General features: G+C 49.3%; 11 protein-coding genes across 11 annotated transcripts; 7 read left to right on the top strand and 4 right to left on the bottom strand.

Moving 5' to 3' along the window:
• Window positions 1-829: 829 nt before the first annotated feature.
• ARB_01680 (bZIP transcription factor, putative) lies at window positions 830-2,882 on the top strand (the record flags this gene model as incomplete). The annotated part of the gene is made up of 6 exons (XM_003012126.1): window positions 830-1,097; window positions 1,131-1,149; window positions 1,340-1,508; window positions 1,600-1,730; window positions 1,899-2,185; window positions 2,206-2,882. 6 exons carry the CDS (start codon window positions 830-832, stop codon window positions 2,880-2,882), a joined length of 1,551 nt encoding a protein of 516 aa, XP_003012172.1.
• Window positions 2,883-4,084: 1,202 nt separating this feature from the next.
• Window positions 4,085-6,455, bottom strand: ARB_01679 (uncharacterized protein; the record flags this gene model as incomplete). The annotated part of the gene is made up of 4 exons (XM_003012125.1): window positions 4,085-4,491; window positions 4,561-5,135; window positions 5,198-6,081; window positions 6,273-6,455. The coding sequence occupies 4 exons, from the start codon at window positions 6,453-6,455 to the stop codon at window positions 4,085-4,087; spliced, it is 2,049 nt and encodes a 682-aa protein (XP_003012171.1).
• A 1,018-nt stretch (window positions 6,456-7,473) lies between these two features.
• ARB_01678 (uncharacterized protein) lies at window positions 7,474-8,463 on the bottom strand (the record flags this gene model as incomplete). Its single annotated transcript, XM_003012124.1, has 4 exons — window positions 7,474-7,671; window positions 7,741-8,081; window positions 8,147-8,332; window positions 8,427-8,463. The coding sequence occupies 4 exons, from the start codon at window positions 8,461-8,463 to the stop codon at window positions 7,474-7,476; spliced, it is 762 nt and encodes a 253-aa protein (XP_003012170.1).
• A 935-nt stretch (window positions 8,464-9,398) lies between these two features.
• ARB_01677 (uncharacterized protein) lies at window positions 9,399-10,080 on the top strand (the record flags this gene model as incomplete). The annotated part of the gene is made up of 3 exons (XM_003012123.1): window positions 9,399-9,456; window positions 9,645-9,772; window positions 9,847-10,080. 3 exons carry the CDS (start codon window positions 9,399-9,401, stop codon window positions 10,078-10,080), a joined length of 420 nt encoding a protein of 139 aa, XP_003012169.1.
• A 1,426-nt stretch (window positions 10,081-11,506) lies between these two features.
• Window positions 11,507-12,969, top strand: ARB_01676 (uncharacterized protein; the record flags this gene model as incomplete). The annotated part of the gene is made up of 2 exons (XM_003012122.1): window positions 11,507-12,000; window positions 12,087-12,969. The coding sequence occupies 2 exons, from the start codon at window positions 11,507-11,509 to the stop codon at window positions 12,967-12,969; spliced, it is 1,377 nt and encodes a 458-aa protein (XP_003012168.1).
• Window positions 12,970-14,708: 1,739 nt separating this feature from the next.
• Window positions 14,709-15,359, bottom strand: ARB_01675 (uncharacterized protein; the record flags this gene model as incomplete). The annotated part of the gene is made up of 3 exons (XM_003012121.1): window positions 14,709-14,879; window positions 14,953-15,177; window positions 15,252-15,359. 3 exons carry the CDS (start codon window positions 15,357-15,359, stop codon window positions 14,709-14,711), a joined length of 504 nt encoding a protein of 167 aa, XP_003012167.1.
• A 248-nt stretch (window positions 15,360-15,607) lies between these two features.
• On the top strand, window positions 15,608-17,162 carry ARB_01674 (uncharacterized protein; the record flags this gene model as incomplete). The annotated part of the gene is made up of 3 exons (XM_003012120.1): window positions 15,608-15,641; window positions 15,702-16,377; window positions 16,448-17,162. 3 exons carry the CDS (start codon window positions 15,608-15,610, stop codon window positions 17,160-17,162), a joined length of 1,425 nt encoding a protein of 474 aa, XP_003012166.1.
• Window positions 17,163-18,466: 1,304 nt separating this feature from the next.
• On the bottom strand, window positions 18,467-20,044 carry ARB_01673 (uncharacterized protein; the record flags this gene model as incomplete). The annotated part of the gene is made up of 4 exons (XM_003012119.1): window positions 18,467-19,099; window positions 19,168-19,455; window positions 19,517-19,827; window positions 19,900-20,044. 4 exons carry the CDS (start codon window positions 20,042-20,044, stop codon window positions 18,467-18,469), a joined length of 1,377 nt encoding a protein of 458 aa, XP_003012165.1.
• A 578-nt stretch (window positions 20,045-20,622) lies between these two features.
• ARB_01672 (uncharacterized protein) lies at window positions 20,623-20,926 on the top strand (the record flags this gene model as incomplete). Its single annotated transcript, XM_003012118.1, has 2 exons — window positions 20,623-20,685; window positions 20,717-20,926. The coding sequence occupies 2 exons, from the start codon at window positions 20,623-20,625 to the stop codon at window positions 20,924-20,926; spliced, it is 273 nt and encodes a 90-aa protein (XP_003012164.1).
• Window positions 20,927-21,569: 643 nt separating this feature from the next.
• ARB_01671 (uncharacterized protein) lies at window positions 21,570-22,409 on the top strand (the record flags this gene model as incomplete). Its single annotated transcript, XM_003012117.1, has 2 exons — window positions 21,570-21,656; window positions 21,711-22,409. 2 exons carry the CDS (start codon window positions 21,570-21,572, stop codon window positions 22,407-22,409), a joined length of 786 nt encoding a protein of 261 aa, XP_003012163.1.
• Window positions 22,410-22,490: 81 nt separating this feature from the next.
• On the top strand, window positions 22,491-23,458 carry ARB_01670 (uncharacterized protein; the record flags this gene model as incomplete). Its single annotated transcript, XM_003012116.1, has 2 exons — window positions 22,491-22,847; window positions 22,937-23,458. The coding sequence occupies 2 exons, from the start codon at window positions 22,491-22,493 to the stop codon at window positions 23,456-23,458; spliced, it is 879 nt and encodes a 292-aa protein (XP_003012162.1).
• Between the last annotated feature and the right edge of the window lie 42 nt (window positions 23,459-23,500).

Here is a 23,500-nt window from a genome sequence, read left to right as displayed (position 1 = left end):
CTGTCGAGCCTCCGGCTTTTGTTTACTTTTTCTTATCAGCAATCATAACAATTTTATGTTGTCATTGATTACATAAGCTAAAAGATTCAGAGAATATCTTTATCACGTGATATTTACATGTGACTAAGCTGAATACTGCCCATTCTAATCATAACAGTGCTTATTCAGCAGCTAAAGCTGGTATGTTACCGACATTACGGGTAGCAATCCCTGCTATTGGAGAAAGTCGTTACTAGTTGTATTACACTGTAATCACGTGTTGGCTTCTTGATACATAGAGAGCAATAAAATAATAATGATGGCTTCAAAAAGTCGCGCCCACAGAGAATAACTGAAGCGATGGCAGTAAAACATAGTGAGCATTTGTTCAATCAATGGATCTGTATTTCTATCTATTTAAGTGGCCAACTCCTGAATACCTCTGAGAGGCGCAATAATACCCCCCAAAACACTGAACTGGAATGTCGTCATGAGGCGGCTATGATGTCATCGGTTGACCTATGCGTTTTTCCTTTAGTTATCAGCGACGAGGCGCTGCGTAAGGTGCGGAGTGGAAAACGAGAAAAAACCCGACCCGGAAAAGGTGCACGCGATGAATATTCAGATGTAGTATCAAGTCTCATCGGCCAGAGGCCTCAACTCATACCTTGCTCATCATCATAAACAAGACGTGTTCTTGACGAGGTCCTTACCTGGTGAGTCCGCTTTCCCTCCCCTCTCCCGCAGGCCAGGGCGGCTAGGCCAGTTCTGACGGTGAGATTCTTCTAGACATCTGATCAGTGTCAGAACACAGGTTGGAGACCAGTGGGCTGAGGGAATACGGCCAGTGATGATATCAAAAAGCCAGAACAACGGCCGATGCCTCTGCTTTCGGGTACATGGCGTTTGCGTGTTGGTGGCTAGTTCTGAGGTCGCCTATCTCCAGTGCGAAGGGAAGAGAGGGGATAATGATGAAGATGGGAAGAAGAAGAAGAAGAAGAAGAAGAAGAAGAGAACGAGGAGGAGGAAGATAGACGCTGGCAGCATCTTTATACCCTTCTACGTTGTCGTTTTCATGCCTCTACGGAAGGTGCAAGCAAAACACGGAGACTTCTACGGTAAGTGCTATTGATGGCAATCTAAAACGGCAGGTTTCACTGCTAGAGATGAGTAAATAGCCAGCGGAGAATGAGTAGGGAGAGGGAGAGGACTGGTAATGGAAGTTGATATCCGATCATTGGCCTTTTGAAGGCTCTTGGAAGGCAGCTTAGATGGCTCTCTGCCGGGATTTCTACTGGTGCATGCGCGGTCATAACCCACTGTCTCTGTAAAACAGATCCCTACATAGAATATAGCATAGCTATCCTACCCTATGTCTCTACTCTATGTCTGGCCTACGTCTTTCAACGTCTATCAAACACCCATCTACGCTCGCTCTACAGTCTCACAATGCCAAGCCGGCTGTTCGTCCGAACGGAGGAACCCGGACACAGCGGGAGAACGCGGAAAACACAGCCGAGGATGCTTATGTAAGTAAATCGCGCGTGGGCGACCAACAAAGCGGATTTGTCATCGTCGTCCCCGCCCGCCTCGGAAGCCGGAGACGGACGTCGCCAACAGGATCTGGCAGTTGCCGCAGCGTTTTTGCGTTCCAAACTCTTCCTTTTTCCTGTCCTCCACAGCCAGCCAGCCAGCCAGCCAGCGACAACCCACACCAGACGACGAACCGTCAGCAGCATAGAGCAGCGTGCGTGTGCGTCCTCGATCTCTAGACGACAGACCCCCCCGAATCGACCTGCTGGCACAGGCTGCGACCGCCGGACGCTGACCCGGACAGGCACCGGAAGCGCTTGACTCAACAACACCACCTATCGCGGCTGGGAGTCCCAGGGCAGAGCCTGCATCGAGAGAAATCCTAGCCAGGACAGCAGCGCCATGGCCGAATTCAACGGGCGTCGTGCGCCCAACTTCTCGCAGTATCTCAATGAGCTGAACACCTTGCCCTCGCCCTTCGAGCAGACAGCACAGCCAGAAGATCTGGGGTTCGATGTCGACGCCGAACTCGCTCTGTTCACGAACGCAGAGTTCCTCGACTTTGACCCCGCTGGAAATGTTGGCGGCATAGACGAACAGCAGCCTGTCTCTTCAGGAACCGTGAGCCCTGCAAACGGACGGCAGGATATGAACTACGTGGGGATTCTGAATGGTGAGTGTTTTATGTAATAGATATACCTATGATGGCCTCTGGCTCATGCTTACTCGACATGTATCTGGTCAACGCAGATTTCAACATTTCCAACTTTCCTTATTTCCAGCCCCAGCAGCCGACGGCCCCAGTCCAGTCAACTACGTATCCATCAGCTCAGCCTCTCCCTGCCAACACATCTCTCCCTCAGTCTACTTCAATCTATCAACCGCAGCAGCAGCAGCAGCAGCAGCAACCACAGCAGCAGCACCAACATCTCCCGTCACAACCACAGCTACAAGCACCACCACAGCCGGCAGTAACTCAATCACAGCCCGCCACTGTTTCATCCAAAAGGAAGTCTGATGCCACCACTACTTCAGAGGCGGACCGTCTAGCCCAGGAAGAAGACAAACGCCGGCGCAACACCGCTGCCAGCGCCCGTTTCCGCATCAAGAAAAAGGAACGTGAGAAGAACTTGGAAAAGACCGTAAAGGATGTGACGAGCAAGAACTCAGCCCTTGAGTCCCGCGTCAGCCAGCTAGAGATGGAGAACCGATGGCTCAGGAACCTCATCGTCGAAAAGAACGGATCTGCCATCAGTGAGGGGGATCTCTCTGGCATGTTCCATAAATACCAAGAGGCCACCGGACAGCATCAGAACCAAAAGCAAGCTTCGACGGCAAGTCCCAGCTCAGAACTCAAGTCTTCTCCTTGAATCTTTTATGAAGGGATATTTCTATTTCGGAATACGACGGTTGCGCTCCTCTCTTTCTTACCACCCCTCCCGCACTCCATCATCGGGCCACCGTTAACAAGTTCCATTTTATTTCTATTTATCTATCTTTCTGTTTCTCCCACTTATCAATTCTCATCTGTAATTTTGATATTGCCATTTCTTTTTGTCTTTTTTATATCCTGTTGGTGGGCTCCATCTCCCTGCCTCACCTATTGCTCGGTGGTTGAACCAAAAGCGACCTATGAACCATTAATTGCTGCATGCAGTTCAGCAGTACCCAGTCTACAAGGATGCCTTTCAGAGGGCATATCATAGGGAATACACTGTTCCCTTCCCTTCTTGGCTTGAATTTTGGTTGTTGGTGGCCGAAAACGGAGCAGGGCTACGTATGGATGGCCGGTGACGATAATGTTGATGACTTTCCTAAATGAAGATGATGTGTGTTTCTTTTCTTGTGTGACCGTGAAGTGGTCCAGACCCTTCATTTATAGTGCTATATAGCCCAGCAAGAATAAGCAAAAGGCGACACAATTCCAGCTCGTGTTACTCTCAGTTTCCCTTCTTTCGTGTGTAAACCAAGCCGTACAGGTCTATGAATTCTAAATATCTCAAATAAATGCTTTAAATCTCGCTCATCGTATGTACCTATATTCAAATGCAGGAATAATGTCTGTCCCAAGTATATACCCGTCGCCTACCCACCTACATGAATCAGACACCGGCGTAAGCGTCACTACGAAAACCTCAATCCTCTGGTTGGATCCCAGTGTCCGGGCTTCGCTGTACCTGCCGTTGACCCCGTGCCAGTCGCATTACTCGAACTGGACGCTGAGGGCTCCACGACAGTCCTTGACTCCGGATACGGAGCAACATGTGCATTTGGTGCGGGCGCCGGAGCAAACTTGATTCCTACTTCAGGGGACCAAATCCCGCCGCCCACCGACGGCATGGTTGCGGGTGGAGGCATGACGTTTGCCCTGGTCGGCTGGGGGGCTGTCAGTGGCTCTACAGGGTTCGTAAAGGACTGCTGATGCTGGTTCTGAGCAGGCATTTGTTGTGATGTTGGTGAATGGGCTGCAATGTTCAGGGCCGCCATGGCAGTGGTGTTGGCAATATCCCTACGTAATAGGTTAGGTAAAAAGGATTCAGTCCTAATATAATGTATCAGGGGGCCTAGAGACTTACGTTTCCATTCGGCTGGCTTCTAGTCTTCGCTGGTTTACGAATTTCTTGCAGTCCTCTCTAAATCGGCCCACGATCCTTGCTAGGTCATTGTAAAACTTCCTCCCTGTATCGATGTTTGATACGATCTCCTTATACTTCAAATAACCAATCTCCAGATCTTGTAGCGCCTTCTCTCTCTCTTTAGTCGAAGAGTCGCCCCTACGTGCAACCGTGAACGCCTTGTTGGCTTCTCGGAGCTGCTCGCCGAGTTCGTCCTGTTTCCTCTGCTCCTCAGCAAGCATGTTTCTATCACTATCATAGCGACGAAGATGTTTCTCGAACAAGCTTTCAAACTGGCTTGGCTGAATCTTCTGCATGGGGAATTCACGCTCTAGGCGTGCTGTTTCTTCAAGGAGTGCAGAATCTAAAGGTGTTATTTGTTAGCAACACATTGGTCATATTAGGTGGATTCTTGGGGTGCTGAGCTCCTTACTGATGTTGTCCGCCTGGGAGCTCTCTCGCAAATCTTCAATCAAGCGTCTACGTCGATTTTCAAGTCGGGTAACTTCGTTCAGTGCACTTCGTAGCCGGCTTATTTCACGTCCCACCTGAGGTGACAGTACAGGTCTTCGGCTGCTGGGTACGAATGCCTCCAAGTCTCGATTTGTCCCAGCCAGAACCTGCAGCACTCGACCATGTTCATTCAGCTTGCTCTGGATGAAGTTATCGCTGGTATTGGCGGATGAGAGATAACCTTCTATCTCACTGGTCTGCGCATATAGATTTGGAGCTGCCTTCTCGGATGGCTCTCGTGTCCACCGATCAGTACCATACTTGAGTCTCGCCCTCTGGTCCTCTTCCTTCTCTGCATTCAAAAGGTCTACTGCTTCGGTAAAAGTAGCTTTATCAGTTGCTTTCAACTTGGAAGTGTCGTCCAATGATGTTATAATGCGGTTCAACCCATCTTGCTGCCGAATTTCTTCTGCATGAGATACTAGGCTAGGTGGCAGACCCAGGGGCTTTTCGAGTGCCTGGAGAGATCCAGGGAGGTTCAGCGATTGTAGGAGACTATTTTTGAATGTTAGATTCGGTAACATAAAAATCTCAGCGCAATAATCGGAATATCTTACTCTCGAAGCTTTGTTGTCATGGATTCCAGCTCGCCAATGGTCTCATTAACTCGGCGGTCTCTGCGGTCAGCATATATACTAGCCGCAACGTGCACAGCGTAAGGTACCAGTTTCGCAAATAGAGCGCGACCTAGAGGAGCACCCTCTCCAATCATGGACAGCCCGTTTATCACTTCAGGTGGAGCTTTGGCGGCGACCATATTAGCCCTGTCCAGGAGTTTCAGCTCCGACTTGGGAGGAACATGATCCAGGTATATCATGTCATTATCTTTTTCAGCCCTTTTCAAGTCTTCACTGACTCTGGATTTCAACCCATTAAGGTCACTGAGAACCACCTTGTTGATCCACCGCTTCTCCTTCAGCGCCTCGTTAGCACATAAAAGACTATCTCTCAGCCGCGCAACTTCTTCGCCGTACTTTCTCTTCTCTAAACAATCAAGTGATTGCCTATACTGAGCAGCCGCGGCAAAGTGGTGATGTTTGGCAGTCATATGATGTATCCAGTCAGTGCTTATGCAGTTGGATTTCACGGCATAGCCGCCAGCGTTGATGTAGTAATCGGAGACCTTCGCGGCCAACCGTGCAATCGAGACATCTTTCAAACCATCTTTCACCGCTTTTTGCCAAAAGCATTCCTGGCTTTGCGCAAGGAGCAGCTCTTCCAAACTTCTCAATGTCATTTCATCCATGTCTTCTGGGGGTGATGTTCGTAGGTCAGGTAGTATATCCGTCCTTATATGCTCGATAACACCAGCCGCCTGACAAAAATATTTGCATGCAGTCTTCAGGGTCTCCGAGTTGGCGGGAATCAATGAAACGGCAAGCTGTGAGTAAAGTGCAGCGAGATTGAAGAGTATATTGACAAGCTCAAAGCGGAGGTTATTCTGGGATACTAGATCAGTCAAAACAGTCAGCAATGCCTCCGGTTTATGGGGCCTGGTTCAAAAACTGACCTGGTCGTCCTGTATTGAACCCAAAGGCAGGGTACCATGGAAATTCCACGCCAACCTATCAAGCCCTCGCAGTCAATATGATAACCTCGTTATAGGGAGGTAAGGCCGCAAGCTGAACTCACGTCGATAGGAAACTTCCCGCCAATCCATTTCAGCTGTGCAGCATATATCACCAGCCTAGCGATACCGCTTTCGTGAGGCTCCTGTAAGCTGATGGCATCTGAGCGCATCTGGTCGATTATTATGAAGTCCTCCGCAAACATGTCCGGGTGCTGGTCATATTTTGTAGAAATGTACTGTTTCATAGCATCGGAGAGGGACACATTGTGAGACCGTCTAAACGGTAACTGTAGGATACTCCTGTAGCAAAGAAAAGGAAAAATCAAGCCGCATGTTAGCCAGTGGTTGCTCTGCGCAGGGTGGAGGGGCAGCCGTACCCGGTCTACACCACCCGGAGGACTGAATCACTTACGATGCCATGGTATCTGAGTATTCTGACGGAGAGGGAGAGAATATCCCGTCTCCTGCAATTCCTGCTCAGTAGAAGAGCACTAAGGGTGTGAATCTTGAGCTGCCTGTGGTGCTGGATGTTGTCGACCGGGTAAATATTCGTTTCTACGAGGTCGAGAAGGACGAAAGTTCAAACAAAACACGCGATCACCACAGCGACGTTTTGCTCCCCGCAAAGTTCACATCCTTAGAACACAACAGCAATAGCAGGCCACAGGGCGACTTACTCGTTAGACAACTGCAAGGCTTGGATGTCGATGAGAAGACGATTTTCGGGATACACGATTCAGCGGCCTTGAAATATTGGTTGGAGTGCCTTCTCCATACGGCTACGATACAGGTAACAGCTGCAAGCCAACCTACTAGCAGGTCGATACCAGGGAACCATGGACACAAAAGCAGTGAGAGTTATAACCATTACTACGAGGAAGAAAACAGTCTGGCCAGAATCAAATGCTTGTATTTGCGACTAAAAAAAGGCCAATATGCATGCAGTGCCTTGATAGAGTGAAAAGAAAGTCCCAAGAGCAATGTCGAACGAGAAGAAAAAAGTAGGAGACTAGGCAGACAAACCCAGTAACAAGGCCTCCGACATCGCAGTTATTCTTGAGTAAAGCAGATATGGACAAGGGCGGAGGTGAAGAGAGATATAGCAATCATCCAAGATCGAGATCAAGGTCAAGCTGGGGATATAAAAGGAGAACGGCCCCGTAGTAAAACAACTCGGAAACGGAAGTAAGGAAATGTAAGGAGGTCATGAAAGCGGGCTCCATCCAAGGTGAAAAAAGGGAGGATTGGATGAATATAAATGGGTCAAACTTCCAGCTTATCGATCTCTCTCTTGAAATACTCGAACATAGTCAGAAGGAGCATGTTCTGCACAGCCGTTCGAAGGATGATGACGGATAGTCCAGTATAGACAGAATTCTTGGCCACGGCGGCTCCCACTTCTTTGGATTGGCCGAGTATCATACTCTGTCGGCGAGTTTTGCGGGTATCAAGGGGGTACGTCTGGAGATACGGACATTAGTTTATTGATGCGTATATATATATATATGAATTGAGAGTATTAGCACTTACAAATAGCCACGGGAGGGTGCCGCAGAGTGCACCACCAACCAACTGGGGCCCGAACGGAGAATGGTTGTCACCCAGGTACTTTGACATCAGTTGCTTTGATGTTTCATAAACGGCAAAATAGAGCCCGGTGCCAACTGTGTCTCGTGCAACGTGAAGGCCCATTCCGGTGTAGAGACCGCTGAAGCCATGTCGAGAAATGATTTGTTTGATGGCCTGGATAGTCGATAGACGTGGAATGTTTTGAAGAGAGGTATACTTGAGGCCCTTTCCCGTCGGTCCACGCTGGCTGCTTGCCATGAGAACAGACGTCTGAACCACGTTTTTGGCGAGTTCGAAGGGACCTGTTGCTTGTTATTATCGCAGTTACAGCGAATTAGTAAGTATTTATGTGGAAGGATAAACGCACATGCAATAGGAGCAGCACAGAGACCGGCCAGCATCCCAGATGCCATGAAACAGGAGACACCGGTGAAAGTAGGAAGGGAGCCTGGAGTGTTGTATACGGCTAATGGAGACGTCCCCGTCTGTCTTTCCACAAAGTCGGAGATGGCATGCTTGCACTTCTGGTAGACGGTGAAATTGGTGACTCTGACTATGGTAAGACTCGCCAGTGGTGGTAACGCGCCTGGACACACGAGTTAGACGAATCTCTTTTTTGCTCTTGAACGTGAAACAGCCCATCTTACCAGCCATAAAACCGCGTGGTCCTTCATGCTTGAGCATGTACCGAAGGCAGTCAGTTGTCCCCTTGAAGTTGTATCTAGCACAACCACGTCAGTATGAAATATATGGTATTAGCCTTATAGAGTAAGAGACAAATACTCACGACTGGAGTCGAGTCTTCACATTCTCCAGTGGGGTCTAGCATGCGAGTTAGCCTATGAAATTCCACATTCTTAAGGCGTCTGCCAACAACCAAGCAGGGGGAGACTCACCACGGCCAGGCAGGCGAGGATGGTCGAGGTCGCAGAGGCCGCCTGGATCCGGTAGTCCTTGAGGAAGCGGTTCCTGGCCGGCGTGTCGAAGGGGATGGCCCACGGCGGCATCTCGGTTGCGGCTGTCTCTGGCGGGCTCACGGTGGCTGCCGGAGGTTGCAGGGAGGATGCTGAGACCGGTGCTGAGAGGGCAGTTACATGTCCAGCATCCTCCTGTGAGGACGACATAGGCGGCGGTGGGCTGCTAGCACTGTCACTGTCACTGACACTGATACTGATACTTGACACTTGACACTTGACACTTTGACACTGATAGCAGACAGCACACTGACTGGCTCAGGCCGTCGCCCCCAGAGACCTATGGAACGCAAAGTGGTCTCTCAGCGTGTGAGTGAGCAGACCTCTCAGCATCCCACAGGTGTCCATGGGTTCTTGCTGGGCAGTTTGACCTAGCCAGCACTTGGGATCCTTGGAGGGAGGTGAGCGTTTATCCTCTCTTTCTTTATAGCCCTGCCTTAATGTCTCTGGATCCGCTGGGAGGAGAGGTTCTTTATTTTCCTTTGGAATATCCCAGTATCTTAAGCCTGCTACTGGGCCACCGCCACAGCGTGTATTCAGGGATATAAGAATAGAAGGCAGTGCAGGCTAAGGAGAGGGAAGCAAGTGGAAAGGAGAGGCCTAGTTGGATGTCCTGGTATAGATATAAATATATATGGCGATATGATGCAATGGCAGGCTCTCAAAAAGGAAGAAGAGCTGCGGTGGTATATATATATGGGTGGTAAGTGAATTGTAAGTGAATATAACAAAAGGATGGAAGTGAATATTAGGAATATACTATGCAAAGGTGGGTGAATATGGCCGATGTATTTATATTATAGGGAGAGCACAGAGGCCGGTCCAACTGTAATATAACCAGCAGCTGCTAATTGGAGCCAGCAGGGATCGTTCCTCTTTCAATAATAACAGGAATATACGGAAAATGCAGCGGGAGAGGCCCAGAACCAGGAGCAATGGAAGCCCGCTGCCTATCCCTCAACGGTATCTCGAGATGGCGGGGGGGAGGGAGGGAGGAGGAGGAGGCGGAGGAGGATGAAGTTGGCAGCCAGAGTCGACTTGCGGAACTTGAAAGGTCGTGAGAGCCCGCGGGAGTGATGGCCGAGAGCGACAGAGGGAAGAAGAGCAGCCGGACGGAGCAGCCTGGAGCCTCTCTCTGCAGCCAGCAGCAAGGGCGAGGGCGAAGGGCGAGCAGGCGGGAGAGGGCGAGAAGCAGGACGGAGATGCGGTTTGTCAACGCAGCAGCAGCAGCAGCAGCAGCAGCGAGCTTCCGCTCAACCAGCCAACCAGCCAGTCAACTTCGCCCAACCTAGATCCAAGGGTCGACGGCCATGATCGAGCGCACTAACGATATTCCGTTAGCTGGCGGGCATCATCAGCGCTGGAAGAGGGACAAAGGTCGACGGCGATGTGGCTAACGAGGAGAGTCAAACTACATGTGAACCCTCTGGGGCGATCGAGCTCGCGCAGGGCAGTTAGTTAGTTGAACTAAATCTAACTGACTAGTTAGTCGTTAACTAGTTAACCAGCATCCCAAGTACCGTCTACCGCGCTGTGATACGGGAGCGGCCACCAGACGCAAGGTCGACGGGACTTCAGCCAAACGCACCGCCGGCCATGGTCTGACCAGTGACGTCGTCAAGGGCGCCTTTGGCTTTTGCTCTTTTGTGACTGCAAGCCCGTCCACCACCGAGCCAATGGCGGACAAGCCAAACTGCACTTACACTGGGGCCGCGGAGGGGCCTCGCTCTGTGGTTATGTATATACTTAGTACTTAGTTACTTCGTTGCGCCAGGGAGGGTTTGCTCTGCCTGGGCGACACAGACAGGCGCCTGGTGGCACACAACCTTGCTGCAGAAGAACCGCTGGCCGTACCTCTGCCGGGTTCTCGAAGTATTCGGTACATCTCGCCAGTTAGTTAGTCGGTTAGTTAGTTATATACGACCCAGACGCCGATGGCTAGGGATCCAGACAAGACGTTGGCTTCAGGCCTAGTTATCGTCTGAAGTGCTGCGTGTACCGTCTCCTCTCTCACCACGGATTAACTTGCCAGATGACGAGTGAGTTACTGGCATCCATATAGGCGGCAGCCCGGCATCGTCTCCGGCAGTCTTGCGAAGCTTCCAATTCCTTTTTCCTTTTTTACCTTGCAGGAGCAGCAGACGATCACGACTGGGATGGACGGGGGTGGCCCTGGAATGCCTCTCCCACCAGGGTTGCTTGACTTGGGTAGCCATGCTGGCCGCGATGGGCAGCCCAATGCCATAGTTATGTTATATATCTATCGACTCAATGGCCTGCCCATCCTCGAGCAGGTTGCCACAGCATGCCTAGTTAGACGGTTGATCAATGGCTGGCCTGAGACTCCAGCCAAGGGGAGCCTGAGGATCTCCAGCTGCACTTCCGCTGCCCGTGGACATTACATATCAACTATCAGCTATTCCAGCAACGATGGCCGTCACCTCGTCGTCGGCGCTGCTGCTGCTGCTTGTTTACTGCTTTCTCTCAGTCAGATGGGAGAGATATGCTTATGTCAGCAGCCGTCGAGCCTCGGGACCTCGCGGACCTCGGGACTTTCCCCGCAAGATCTGAGGCTTGCTAGTTGGATGAAAAGGAGAGTCAGGAGCAAGAGACGGAGCGGCAGAGGAAGAGGATTAATATACGGGGGCGTTGCCTCTTCTCTTTGGAGTCTGAGGACCAGAGCCGATACTCTTTGGACCATCCTACACTAACCCTTGAGCCAGAACGCCCTTCTCTTACAATCCGTTGCAACAATGGGGAAACGAACGCAGTCCCCAGCCTATGTCCTAGGTGTTGGCATGACCAAGTTCATCAAACCGCGCGGAAAGGTCGACTACCATGAGCTGGGCTTCGAGGCTGGTGTCAAAGCTATGCTGGATGCCCACATCACCTATGACGACGTGGACCAGGGAGTTGCATGCTACTGCTACGGAGACAGCACCTGCGGCCAGCGAGTCTTCTACCAGTTCGGCCTCACCAAGATCCCCATCTACAATGTCAACAACAACTGCTCTACCGGCTCAACGGGCCTGGCCATGGCCCGTACCATGGTCTCGCACGGTGCTGCCGACTGCGTTCTCGTGGTTGGCTTCGAGAAGATGAGCCCTGGCAGTCTCTCTTCCAAGTTTGATGACAGAGAGAACCCTACTGGCAAATTGGGAGAAATGATGTTTGCTACCAGAGGAGTCACCAATGCCCCGGGAGCAGCCCAGATGTTTGGAAATGCCGGTGTCGAATACATCGAGAAGTGAGTTGCCCTTTTTCTACAAAAAAAAAAAAAAAAAAAAAAAAAAAAAAAAAAAGATAGAGATTCTAACAGGCACAAACCAATAGATACGGTGCAAAAGCCGAAGACTTTGCAGAGATCGGCCGAATTAACCACGAACACTCGAAGAGAAACCCATACTCCCAATTCCAAACCGAGTACACCCACGAACAAATCTCCAAATCGCCCATGATCCACTTCCCCTTAACCAAACTCCAGTGCTGCCCAACCTCAGACGGTGGTGCTGCAGCCGTCGTCGTTTCACAGGCGTTCCTCGATGCTCGACCACACCTCAAGGACCAGGCCATCCTGATTGCCGGCCAATGCCTCGCCACAGACACTCCCTCAGTGTACAACGAAAGCTCCATAAGCCTCATGGGCTTCGAAATGACCCGCTACGCCTGCCAGACCGCCGCTGCTGAAGCCGGAATTAACGTCAAGGACGTCAAAGTCTGCGAACTACATGACTGCTTCTCGGCAAACGAAATGATCACCATCGATGCGCTGGAACTTTGCGAGCCAGGAAAGGCCCACGAAATGGTGCGAAAGGGTGACATCACATACGGCGGGAAGATGGTCATAAACCCGTCCGGCGGCCTGATTTCAAAGGGCCACCCTCTCGGCGCAACCGGAATTGCCCAATGTGCGGAGCTAGTCTGGCACCTTCGTGGTTGGGCCAACAACCGCCTGGTCAAGGGCACTGATGTCGCATTACAGCATAATCTTGGCCTTGGCGGGGCTGTCGTCGTTACGGTGTATAAGCGGGCAGATGGTAAGGTATCGCAGCCCGTGACAAGCGAGGAAGTAGGGAAGATCAATCAGCTTGGGTACAATCCTGCCGTTGAAGCAAAGGGATTCACGGCTGAACAAGCGGCAAGGGTGCTCAGCAAGGAAAACCGCAGCGACTGGGCTATGGGAGACACCCAAGAGAAGGTCCTAGCGCGTTTTTAAACGCTCCGACCTCCACTGCCCTTGATTTCCTCTGGATATACTCTATACCCCCAATGTATATAATTCATTTCGTCAGGTAGGAACCTTTTTCTTCTTATCTTCCTCGGCTTGCTGGCTCATATCGGCTCTCATATCAGATTATATGATTATGTTAAGAGGATGTCAGTGGCACCAGCGTGACAATGGCGGCTATCTCCCCTTTGCTATGGTAGGCAGGCAATAGAGTGAGAGGCATCAGATAACTTAAAACTCCTAAGCCTTAATCATAGAGTACTACATTTACGAATGTTTCAACTTCTACTCTTGAGACACCTTGTCCACTGGAACTCAACCTCCAACCCTAAATAACTTATCCATCATGGCCTTGTATCCAAATTCACAAGCAATATGTCCACGGTTACATATCTACTCACGACAAAGTCAAAAATACTCTTACGATGTAGGACCTGGCAGACACAGAGACAAGGCGTCACACCACCCTCCACTCCCTGAAACCTCTAGAGATCTTCCAGAAGAAAAAGAAAGAATTTTCTTGGGACTGATCGCCTTCTCGAAGTTTCCCGTATATCTGCACTTCTCTGTCCCACCACGGCAGGCTTCAAGCTGTTTTTGATATCCAGAAGGCGAGGCTTGACCTGGTAGTGACCTGCACGTGATACGATATGAACTTACATAATACAATCTAACCTAAATAACACTAGCGCCGCACTTTCAACTTCGACTTTCGACTTTTCTGCCTTTTTTTTCTTCTTTCCTTCCATCAAACATATTTCACGGTCTCTATGCCCTTGTCGAATGGTACACGCTTCCATTACCTCTACAAATTTGTCAACATGAGACCCAGATAGAGCTCCTTCTGCCTGTTCTAATACTCATCCGCCAGTGGAAGCTCGGCTTTCACCTCCAGGGCGCCTGATGAGCTTCGCTTTGGCATACATCCAAGCCCTTTCGCTGCCTAGGTGCTGTTTAACTAACTACCACAGCAATATCACTGTCAAGCTGAAGCAATACCTGGGATAAGGAATATCGACAGGCCAGTTGGAATAATGCTTGCCCTGGACCTGGGACGAAGAGGAATCCGTATCGCCTTGGTACATGCGACTGTATCTCCGCTATACCGCCTCGCTTCAACCGATAATCGATGAACTCCTATCCCTATACCATACGTACCCACTTGCAGGATAAAAACTTCGCTAACTCTCAGACACAACTCACACGTCTACGTTATAGCATCGAAGTCGAAGAAAACTTGCAGAACGGCATAATCGAAGTCTCGTCCGTCCTCTCCATGATGGGTTCTGCGTTCGCGCAGCGAGGTCAAAAATATTGCCAATAATAACCAAAAAAGTTACCAACTTGTCTCGCTCGTGTTGCGCCCGCCTTTCAATCATTCTATTAACGTAGTTTGTTTCATAGGGCTGAGGCGTGTCAAATAGAGTTAGATACATCTCACCAACAACCCAGTTACCATCATACTTTATTTAGGCAAATGTAGAATATCAATTGACTCTCATTATATTCTCCGTTTAGGCTCCTATTGTCCCCACGACTGGAGGTGGACAAAATATGTGGTAAATCTCCATATGCTAATACCTGAGGTGTTGATAAATCTGAGTCAATTCTATATCACGGTTTTGCTGCGGCCTGTCGTTGGCCTTCGTATAGTCCTGTGTAGTAACCGGCAAAATACCACGACATCATGAGATTCTTCAGCCCTTCGTCTTGAACTATATTCGATGTTAGTCTTCGGGGAAACGTTTATGGTTGCTTCGGCTGTCAATGTACTCACTGTTTGGCGGATTAGGTGCTCCGTTAAGAACTAGTTGCGGCATATTTGCCAAATTCGCACTTGCCGGTGCAGCCGTATCGGCCTGGTCTGCCCCTGCAGTTAATTCTGGTGCTGCTTCATCCTATATAAGTGAGTCATTGTGAGCAGTTCGGCCTACAACCGAGGTACGTCTCTTAACGGGGGAAAAAACCAACCTCAACTTGACTCGTCGTGCAGACATCTACCTGCTTTATCTTGTCATCAGACTCTTCCACAACGACGGTCTCTGATGCATTCACGGTCAATTTTTCTGAAGGGTTTTCCGTTTCAGCGTTGGTCTCAATCTGCATTTCATCTTCATTTGCGTTGGACGCTTCTGCTGCTGCTTCGCGAAGAACATCCTCCACTTTCTGGCCCCTAGCTTGAATGCTGTGATAGAGCTATAATAAAAAAGAAAAAGGGGTTAGAAAGTCCTCATCAACACAGCAACATCCGTAGAAAGAGATACACGTACCCTGTATTCCTCCGCAGCCTCTTCCCAGGACTCAAGGAGTGCCGAATCGTCCCATATTTCTTCTTGAGTTAGAGTTTTGTTTTTGCTAGAACGTTTTCTCTTCTTCATGGCTCTCACCTCGAAGCAGTTGTGTCAAGTATATCGCTATACTGAGAGGATCGAGCTGCACCGTCAAGCCGTTGAAGCTCCAAAAGCGTTTTGCGCTGCTGTTAGTTATCGATTTCGCGGAGGAGCTCTCGAAATCTTGGCGCCGATCCACAACGCAAAGGAAAAAAGATAAAAAAAAAAAATTAACAAACATGCCAGAAATTCACAAGCCCTTTACCGCGCACAATTGACTACAACCAGACTCCGGCATGGCTCCAGAGAAGAAGGCCACGAAGCGCAAAGGTTAGTATTTTACTTGTGAGTCAAGATTTCACGGTGACATGTTCTAATTTGGTTGTATAGCGCCCGCGACGACCACTGCTGCTCCTGCGGTGAACGAACATCCACCATCGAAAAAGTCCAAGAAGACTCAGGAAAAACCTGCAAAGCCAGAGGTGGCTACAGTGAAGGCTTCCAGCACTAAGTCTAAGAAAGAAAAGGGCATTGTCAATGGTGCCAAATCCGAGAAACTGTCTGTCAAAGTCGACAAGAAGCCCACGAAGGAATTGAAGCCCCGCAAACGTGCCGCAGACTTCCTGAGCGATGATGATGATGAAGGAGAAGAGCCAAAGCAGGAGATAGCTCCTAAACCTAAGGCTGAAAAGAAGGAAACGCAACCAAAGAAGAAAGCCAAATCCGAAAAGCCTGGCGTCAGTGCCGAGTCAAAGGAAAAGATAAAGAAGGCCAAATCCAAAGCCAAGGAGGTCGAGGAGGAGCCTGAAGAAGCTCCTGAGCTTGTAGAAGAGCAGTTTCCTCCCAATTCTGATGCTGACTCGGACGAGGAGGCCGAAGATGACCAAACCATTGCATTGATTCGAGGGTTTGAGAGCAGCGGGGATGAGGATCCCTCGGAAGACGAAGGCTTTGAGCCAGGTCAAGAGGTTCCAAGGATTCCTGACTCTAAGAAGGCCATGAAGGCTATTCGAAAGAAGAAGAAAGAGAGCTCTGCACCAGAGGTGCCTGGCACTGTATATGTCGGGTATGCTCTATCGCGCCTGAACTCTCCTTCACTTTTATTACAATGCAGCTAACTCGTATGTGCTATGTAGGCGAATCCCACACGGTTTCTACGAAGATGAGATGCGCGCATATTTCTCCCAGTTTGGAGACATCTCACGTCTACGCCTCTCGCGCAACCGTACTACCGGCAAATCGAAACACTATGCGTTCATTGAATTCACATCCTCCTCTGTCGCCAAAGTTGTTGCTGCTACTATGCAAAACTACCTTATGTTTGGCCACATCTTGAAATGCATGTACATACCCCAGGACAAAGTTCATGCGGATATGTGGAAGGGAGCCAACCGTCGCTTCAAGAAGACGCCGTGGAACCAAATTGAAAAGCGCCGACTTGATGCCGGAAAGTCACGCGAAAAATGGTCAAAGGCTATATCTAAAGAGAGCTCGAAACGAGCTAAGAAGGCCGAAAAGATGAAAGCTCTAGGCTACGAGTATGAGATTCCAAAGTTGAAGTCTGTGAAGGAGGTCCCTGTTGCTCTAGCAGTGCAGGACCAGATTGAGGAGGGCACGTCTGCTCCCGTTGCTGCGATTGAGGACAAGAAAGAGGAGACTCCCAAAAAGAAAGAGACAAAGAGCAAAGATGAAGTTGAAGCTAAACCTGTGACGAATGGAAAGGCGATAAAGGAGAAAAAGGCCGAAGCTGGGAACATCGAAGCCGAAAAGAAGTCCACTGAGAAGAGAGAGTCAAAGAAATCTAAGAAGGCCGAAGAAAAGCCAAAGAAGGTGAAGAAGGCAAAGGCATAAAACTGGAACGACAAGGAGGTGGCTTGACGATGCAAATAGCTGTTATTCTGTATTTATTATCTCTTTCTTCCAATTTCCCTCCTTCGCATGTTTTCTATGTGTCAGCGTTCTGTTACCAGACGAAGTAGCGATATCAAGAGGAACCAGTTCAAAAGAAATGAAAATTATTTTATTTATTCCTGTCATCCAGCATTCCTCGCACCTCAGGCACCCAGTTGCAAGTCACACAGACCTCTGGCCCCTGAGTCTAGGGGCTGCTGCCTAAGAGTCCCAGGACCAAGGAACCGGCCGGCAAGCCCCTGCGGCTTCCCAAGGCTCGACCCAACCTTAGGTTAGAATAAAGACAGAGCCATGTTCAGCCCTAAAGTATCCTCCACAAGGTTAATTACGTCACTACTCACGACTTCCCCTGGTCATATCAAACGGCCGTAAAATACACATTCAGCCAACCAGCTACCAATACGAAGGGAGAGAGATATTATATATAATGGTAATAGATGCAGACGCGCCTTAGGGTGTGCCGTTCATAAAATCACATTATCCCGGGTATAATATGCAGTGTTTTAAGCACCAAGGGAACATGCAAGGGAAGACAAGACATACATGCGGACTTAGACCATGGCGTTGGTATAGGAATGGGAAACAAACATATAGACGTAAGGGAGATCGTTGACCTGTATCCGGCGTTTCTTGGTTTATTCTCCATGGGGAAAATGGCAGGGGATAAGTGAAGATGGTGATATTGACAACGGGCAGGAGAAGGCGTAACAAAGAACGGAAGCAAACAGGACAACCATCTAGATATCATAGTGAGGCTCAAGGTATTGATTGCCAATCAGAATCTCATTCTCTCAATTTTTGAGAGATAAAAAACGAACGGTTTCGTATGTGTAAGCAGGCATGACCGGTGAAACAAAAACTGAGAAAAGAATGAGCAGATACAACGGCGGGATATATTCTTTTGTTTTTCGCAAGAGAAAAAAAGGAGAAGAACAGGGGAGATATATTAAAAAAAGGTTTTAACCGGGCGTATTTATGGGTATAGGAAGGATATTGATAGGAAGTTCTTTCAAGACATGCCAGTCACCGTCACCGTTACTGCCACCGTTACCAGCAGGGAGGGAAGCATCTCGACACAAAATCAAACCTGATAAAACGAGATAGAAGCTTGGAAAACGAAACGAAACGAAAATCAAACGTAGATGGGAAGATCCGACGTGGAGGGAAGCAATGCAAATGGTAATCAAGCTGCGAGATGGCTGGGGTGAGAACAAAACGACATGATCTTGGTTCCATTCTCAAATCTATGTTGGCTTGTCGCAGCCAATTCTACCAAGGAGGGCTTTTCGATCATTATGGTCACTTAACGTAACTCGTCCACGGGTCGTTCTTATTCGCACCGGGTGGCTCTGGTGGTTCGATCCGTTGGGCATGACTGATCGTGACCAGGCGCTGCCTTCTGAGCCAGATGGTGGGCTCATGATTCTTGCCGAAGAGGTGCCGGCCTTTTCCTTCGGCTCACCAGCGTCAACGTCTTCCTCGTCATCACTTCTTGTATCCTCTGCACTTGAGCCAGTCCACAAAACGCCCAGCGCAACTTTGATGATCATACCAAGCCAGATGAGTGAGAGAACTTGTAGGAGCAGCAACATTCCGAGGAAGATAACCTTGATCGTGCCAGTCATACAGATTGGGCCATTGAGGTCGAGGAACGGGTTGAAGATATGGGCCAGGAGATCAGGCGAGCCAGTTGATAACTGCTTGCCTGTGATACCCGAGTAACACCCAAACGGCACATCGGTGGGCACCGTTTTGTGAATGGACCACCACAAGCCCATGTAGATGAAATGGCGAGCAACGATCCAGGTTGTGACGAAGACACCGAAAGCAACTGTACAGGCGCGCTCGAATCCAAGGTATTTTAGCATTTTGGCGAACTGTTACTTCATTGTTAGCTGGAGATGCGCCGTGCGGCAGAATTGAAGGCAAAAACCAAGGTACATACCGGTAGCATATAATCAACAATATCCATAAGGCAGAGAACGACGTTTGCGACATTGTAGAAGCTATAAACATATGCGGATCCGAGGAGAGTGCTGGTTATGATATGGTGGATAAACATCTGCGCGTGGTCCTTGCGCTTGGCTTCAATGTGAATGACGAATATCTGCTGTACCCAAAAGGATAGCTGCAGGAGGCAGTACAGTTTGACGCTGCCGCTAACCTCTCGGGTAGGCCAGTCGGCCCATATAGCACGGAAATTGTACCAGTAGCTAGAATGATACCAGATGTTCTGGTGCCGTTAGCAGGGACAGCGATAAGAAAGAAAAGAAATTTGTAGTAAGGCAGCTAACCATTCCATAGGCCCAGAAGGCAAGGTAGTAGACCAAAAGCCATCCCTGCTCGGCAAAGCGTATCGATTGCTTGTGTCTCAGGCCCAATTGAGAAGCAATGGGGTAGAACAGCCAGTCAATCACAATAGCTCTGGTAGCTGTAAAGCCCAGCATGGAGCTGATGATGAAGTAGACATCATCCAGTCCCTGCGTGTACTTTCCAGTCTCGGGGTGATAATGAGGCAGCTCGAGGTACGGAGTCGTGTATGCCCTTAGAGACGGAATGAAAGTGTGTACGGCGAGTATCGCACCCAGAATCGAGAGCGAGCAGCCTGAACAACAGTTAAGTCAGTAAGAGCACGGATACAGCTAAGATGAAGCTTGCAATTGTGCTTTTCACACACCTATCTGGTTTGCAACCATCCATTCTCGCCAGGAAGTGTTATCCTTGGACGCCCTGCTGGCCTCGGTAGTGGACACACAGGCATTGACGTTGGTTATCCCAGTCTGGCCCCGTTCAGCGACTGCGGCGACAGCCTCCTTAGCCATTGTTCACTCGCTTCACTGGCCTCGGCCGCTTGGTTCGGCAGAGCAGAGTTGTTGAGGACGGTGCACCGGGGGCGGTTGAGGTGGTGCTGGTGTGGAAAGGTTAACTAGAGGAGGATCGCATCCAAGCTATAAATTCGGCTCTTTTGCAATTCCAAACGCCCCCAATGGATGTGCTGTCCTCGACCAAGGGGGTAAAGAGAAAGAGTCAGAGAGAGATTGAGACCAGTCGAGTGACTGAAATCTCTTTCCTGCTGCAGCGGAGGGGGGCAAAGGGGCGAATGTGATTTGGTGATGGCGTGTATGCTCCCTATCCTCTGTCCTCTTTTTTCCCTTTGGGTCAGACTAGGGACTAGTTAACCAGGGCAGGGTTTTTGTAACTTCCTACCTTAATAACTATAAGGCGGTGTCGCAGGGTCAGCCAGCACGGCGACAGCAGCGCCAGGCGGTGGAGGAGCAGGAGGTGAAGCCGCAGCGAGTCTCTTCGTCCGCTACTCTTCGTCGTCTCGTCGTCGTCGTCGTCCTGCTGGCGTTTTCTCTTGCTCGAGCTCGCCCGTCGTTCGCTTTTCCATCCCGCGTCCATGAAACGGGCCTCCCCCGTCCCCTTTTGGGCGGGACCACGTGCTCTGCTGAGTCATTTATTAGTAAGAAGGCGGAGACGGTAGCAAGTGGCAGAAAGACGACGACGACGAAGACGACGACGAAGACGACGACGAAGACATTAACGACATTGATGAAGAAGAAGAAGAAGAAGAAGAAGAAGAAGAAGAAGAAGAAGAAGAAGAAGAAGAAGAAGAAGAAGTTGATGATGATGATGATAAGCGCAGGAGAAGGAAGAGGGGGCAGGCTGGTGACGAGGCGATGAGAGGCTGTACATATGTATAGTTGTCATGGATGGTGAGCTTCAGGGATGGAGACCTAGCATCACCGCACACCACAACCACGCTATAGCCCACGATCAGCTTACTTAGTTACAGACTGCATCCCAGCAGTAAACCTCGCCTTATAAAGGTGCAGCAGCGTCACTATATCCATGGATTCCTCGTCATCGACATGCATTGACACTCGGGCTTGCAGGACAGTTCCCTTTCGTCGGAATACTCCGGATACAGATAAGAAAGCAAAGAAAGACCAAGACCTCCGTCGTTAGAGCCACGGCAGCGGCCCCAGAATTTAAGTAGTTAAGTAATCTATACGAACGCCAGGAAGATCTTCGATTATTGGCATTCCGCTGAGATTAAAGGCATACGGCTGCTAGGCCCGGATCTTGCTCCCATTCTGCGCATGTGTCTCCGAGCAGTTCTTCAGCGCCCAGATGTCGCCCTGTTGGGTTAACCCTAGCCTAGAAAACCCAATTTTGGTTACTATAAAATATATTTAAATAAACATGAACAAACAGCGTTAACTACTCCTGCAGGCCATCTTTTAGTACGGATTTCACGCCGACAGCTGCGGACTTACATTTTCAGCCTCAGCCCCTCAATAAACTTCCGCCTTCGACCGAAGATACAAGAACTGCACCACATCTATGAGGCTCGAACATGATGGCGGGTCGCTGGCTGGAGACTCCGATCGTGAAGAGCTCAATCGTTTAGGGAAGAAACAAGTACTCAGGGTGCGTGTTCGATATAAATGAAACAAGTCATACATATATTATTACAATGTACAGGCATTTCTAATAAATAACCAGAGAGGCTTCCGCTTTCTCTCTATCCTAGGCTTCAGCTGTGCTGTCCTCATCACTTGGGAGGCTTCGCTAGTCCTGTTCCTCACGGGTCTTCGAAATGGCGGCCATGCAGGCATCATATATGGCTACATAGTGATATGGGTCGGAAACCTGGCTGTCTTCACAACCCTTTCTGAGCTCGTCTCCATGGCTCCTACCTCTGGCGGACAGTACCATTGGGTCGCGATGCTGGCTCCAAAGTCAATGGCGAAATTTCTCAGTTACATTACCGGCTGGTTGACCGTGGCTGGATGGCAGGCCGGTTTCGCCTCTGCTTGCTTCTTGACCGGCTCCATGATCCAGGGACTCATTATATTTACGAACCCGTCTTATTCGCCTAGCTCCTGGCATACCACTCTGCTTCTCTGCGCCGTAGCGTTGTACTGCGTCTTTGTCAATGTTGTCACCAGCAGGTTATTGCCTGCGTTTGAAAAGATAGCATTGGCTCTCCATGTTCTCGGATTTTTAGCAGTTTTGATACCGCTGGTTACGTTTGGAGAAAAGAATGATGCAAATCTGGTATTCAAAAATTTCATCAACGAGGGAAATTGGTCCAGTCAGGGCGTCTCCTTTTTGGTCGGATTGATTGGAAATGCATTCGCTTTCTTGGGTCAGTTCACAGTCCTCGGCCTTTTTTTCTGATGTATCCTATTTTTTGCTAACTATATTGACAGGACTTGATGGTGCATATCATGTACGTCTTGCTCGATTTGCCTTGATTCTATGCTACAATCTATTAACTTGAAACAGATGTCAGAGGAAATCCAAAATCCATCCATCACGGTTCCACGCTCTATTATCCTTACTCTCATCATCAATGGGAGCCTCGGGTTATCAATGCTCATTGCGACTCTATTCAGCATAGTTGACTTGTCCACTGCCATAGAGTCACCAACCGGTCTCCCATTCATTGAGATCTTCCGGCAATCCACGGGTTCAATTGCTGGTTCTGCTACAATGGCGTCAGTCATTGTCACGTTAGCACTGTTTGCAAACTGTAACTACCTGGCCTCGACATCCCGTATGACCTGGTCGTTTGCAAGAGATCGAGGCCTGCCAGGATGGAAATCATTGACTAAGGTCCGTCCATAAAACACTATACATTTTATTGGGTGTTATTGAACTTTATGGTGAAATATTTAAATGCTAACCTACTGCCTGTGTCACAGGTTGAGAAACGCACCGAAGTGCCGTTGATGTCAATTCTCGTCACCGCTACCATAACTATCCTTCTATCTCTCATAGTTATTGGTTCAACGACGGCTTTCAATATCATTGTGTCCTTGACGGTTGCTTGCTTATATCTCAGTTATTTGCTGGCCACGAGCATGCTACTGTACCACCGATGCGTAGGAAACGTCTCGTATCCTTCCAGTAACACGGAAATGGGCCAAACCCTTGCCAATACTACCGGCGCCCGTCTTGTTTGGGGCCCATGGCATCTCCGTGGTGCCATGGGGATTGCAACAAATATATTTGGAATCATATACCTGACGGTAATCCTGATATTCAGCTTCTTCCCTGCTGATGCTTCTCCGACGGCAGAAGGCATGAATTACAGCGTCGCCATTTGGTCCTTCGTGGTTGTGTTTAGTATTGTATATTACCTTGCATATGCGCGGAGAGTGTACGATGGACCTGTAGTGGAAATTGATACCACACCGTCTATTGAGCCCGCTCTCAAACAGTGATCTGGCATCAACATGTATATTTTTAATAGCTATTTACTTCCA

Source organism: Trichophyton benhamiae (assembly GCF_000151125.1).
Source record: "Trichophyton benhamiae CBS 112371 chromosome Unknown contig01094.0, whole genome shotgun sequence".
Lineage (NCBI taxonomy): Eukaryota > Fungi > Ascomycota > Eurotiomycetes > Onygenales > Arthrodermataceae > Trichophyton > Trichophyton benhamiae.
Note: the sequence above shows the minus strand (reverse complement) of the source record. Positions and strands in the feature narration are given on the sequence as shown.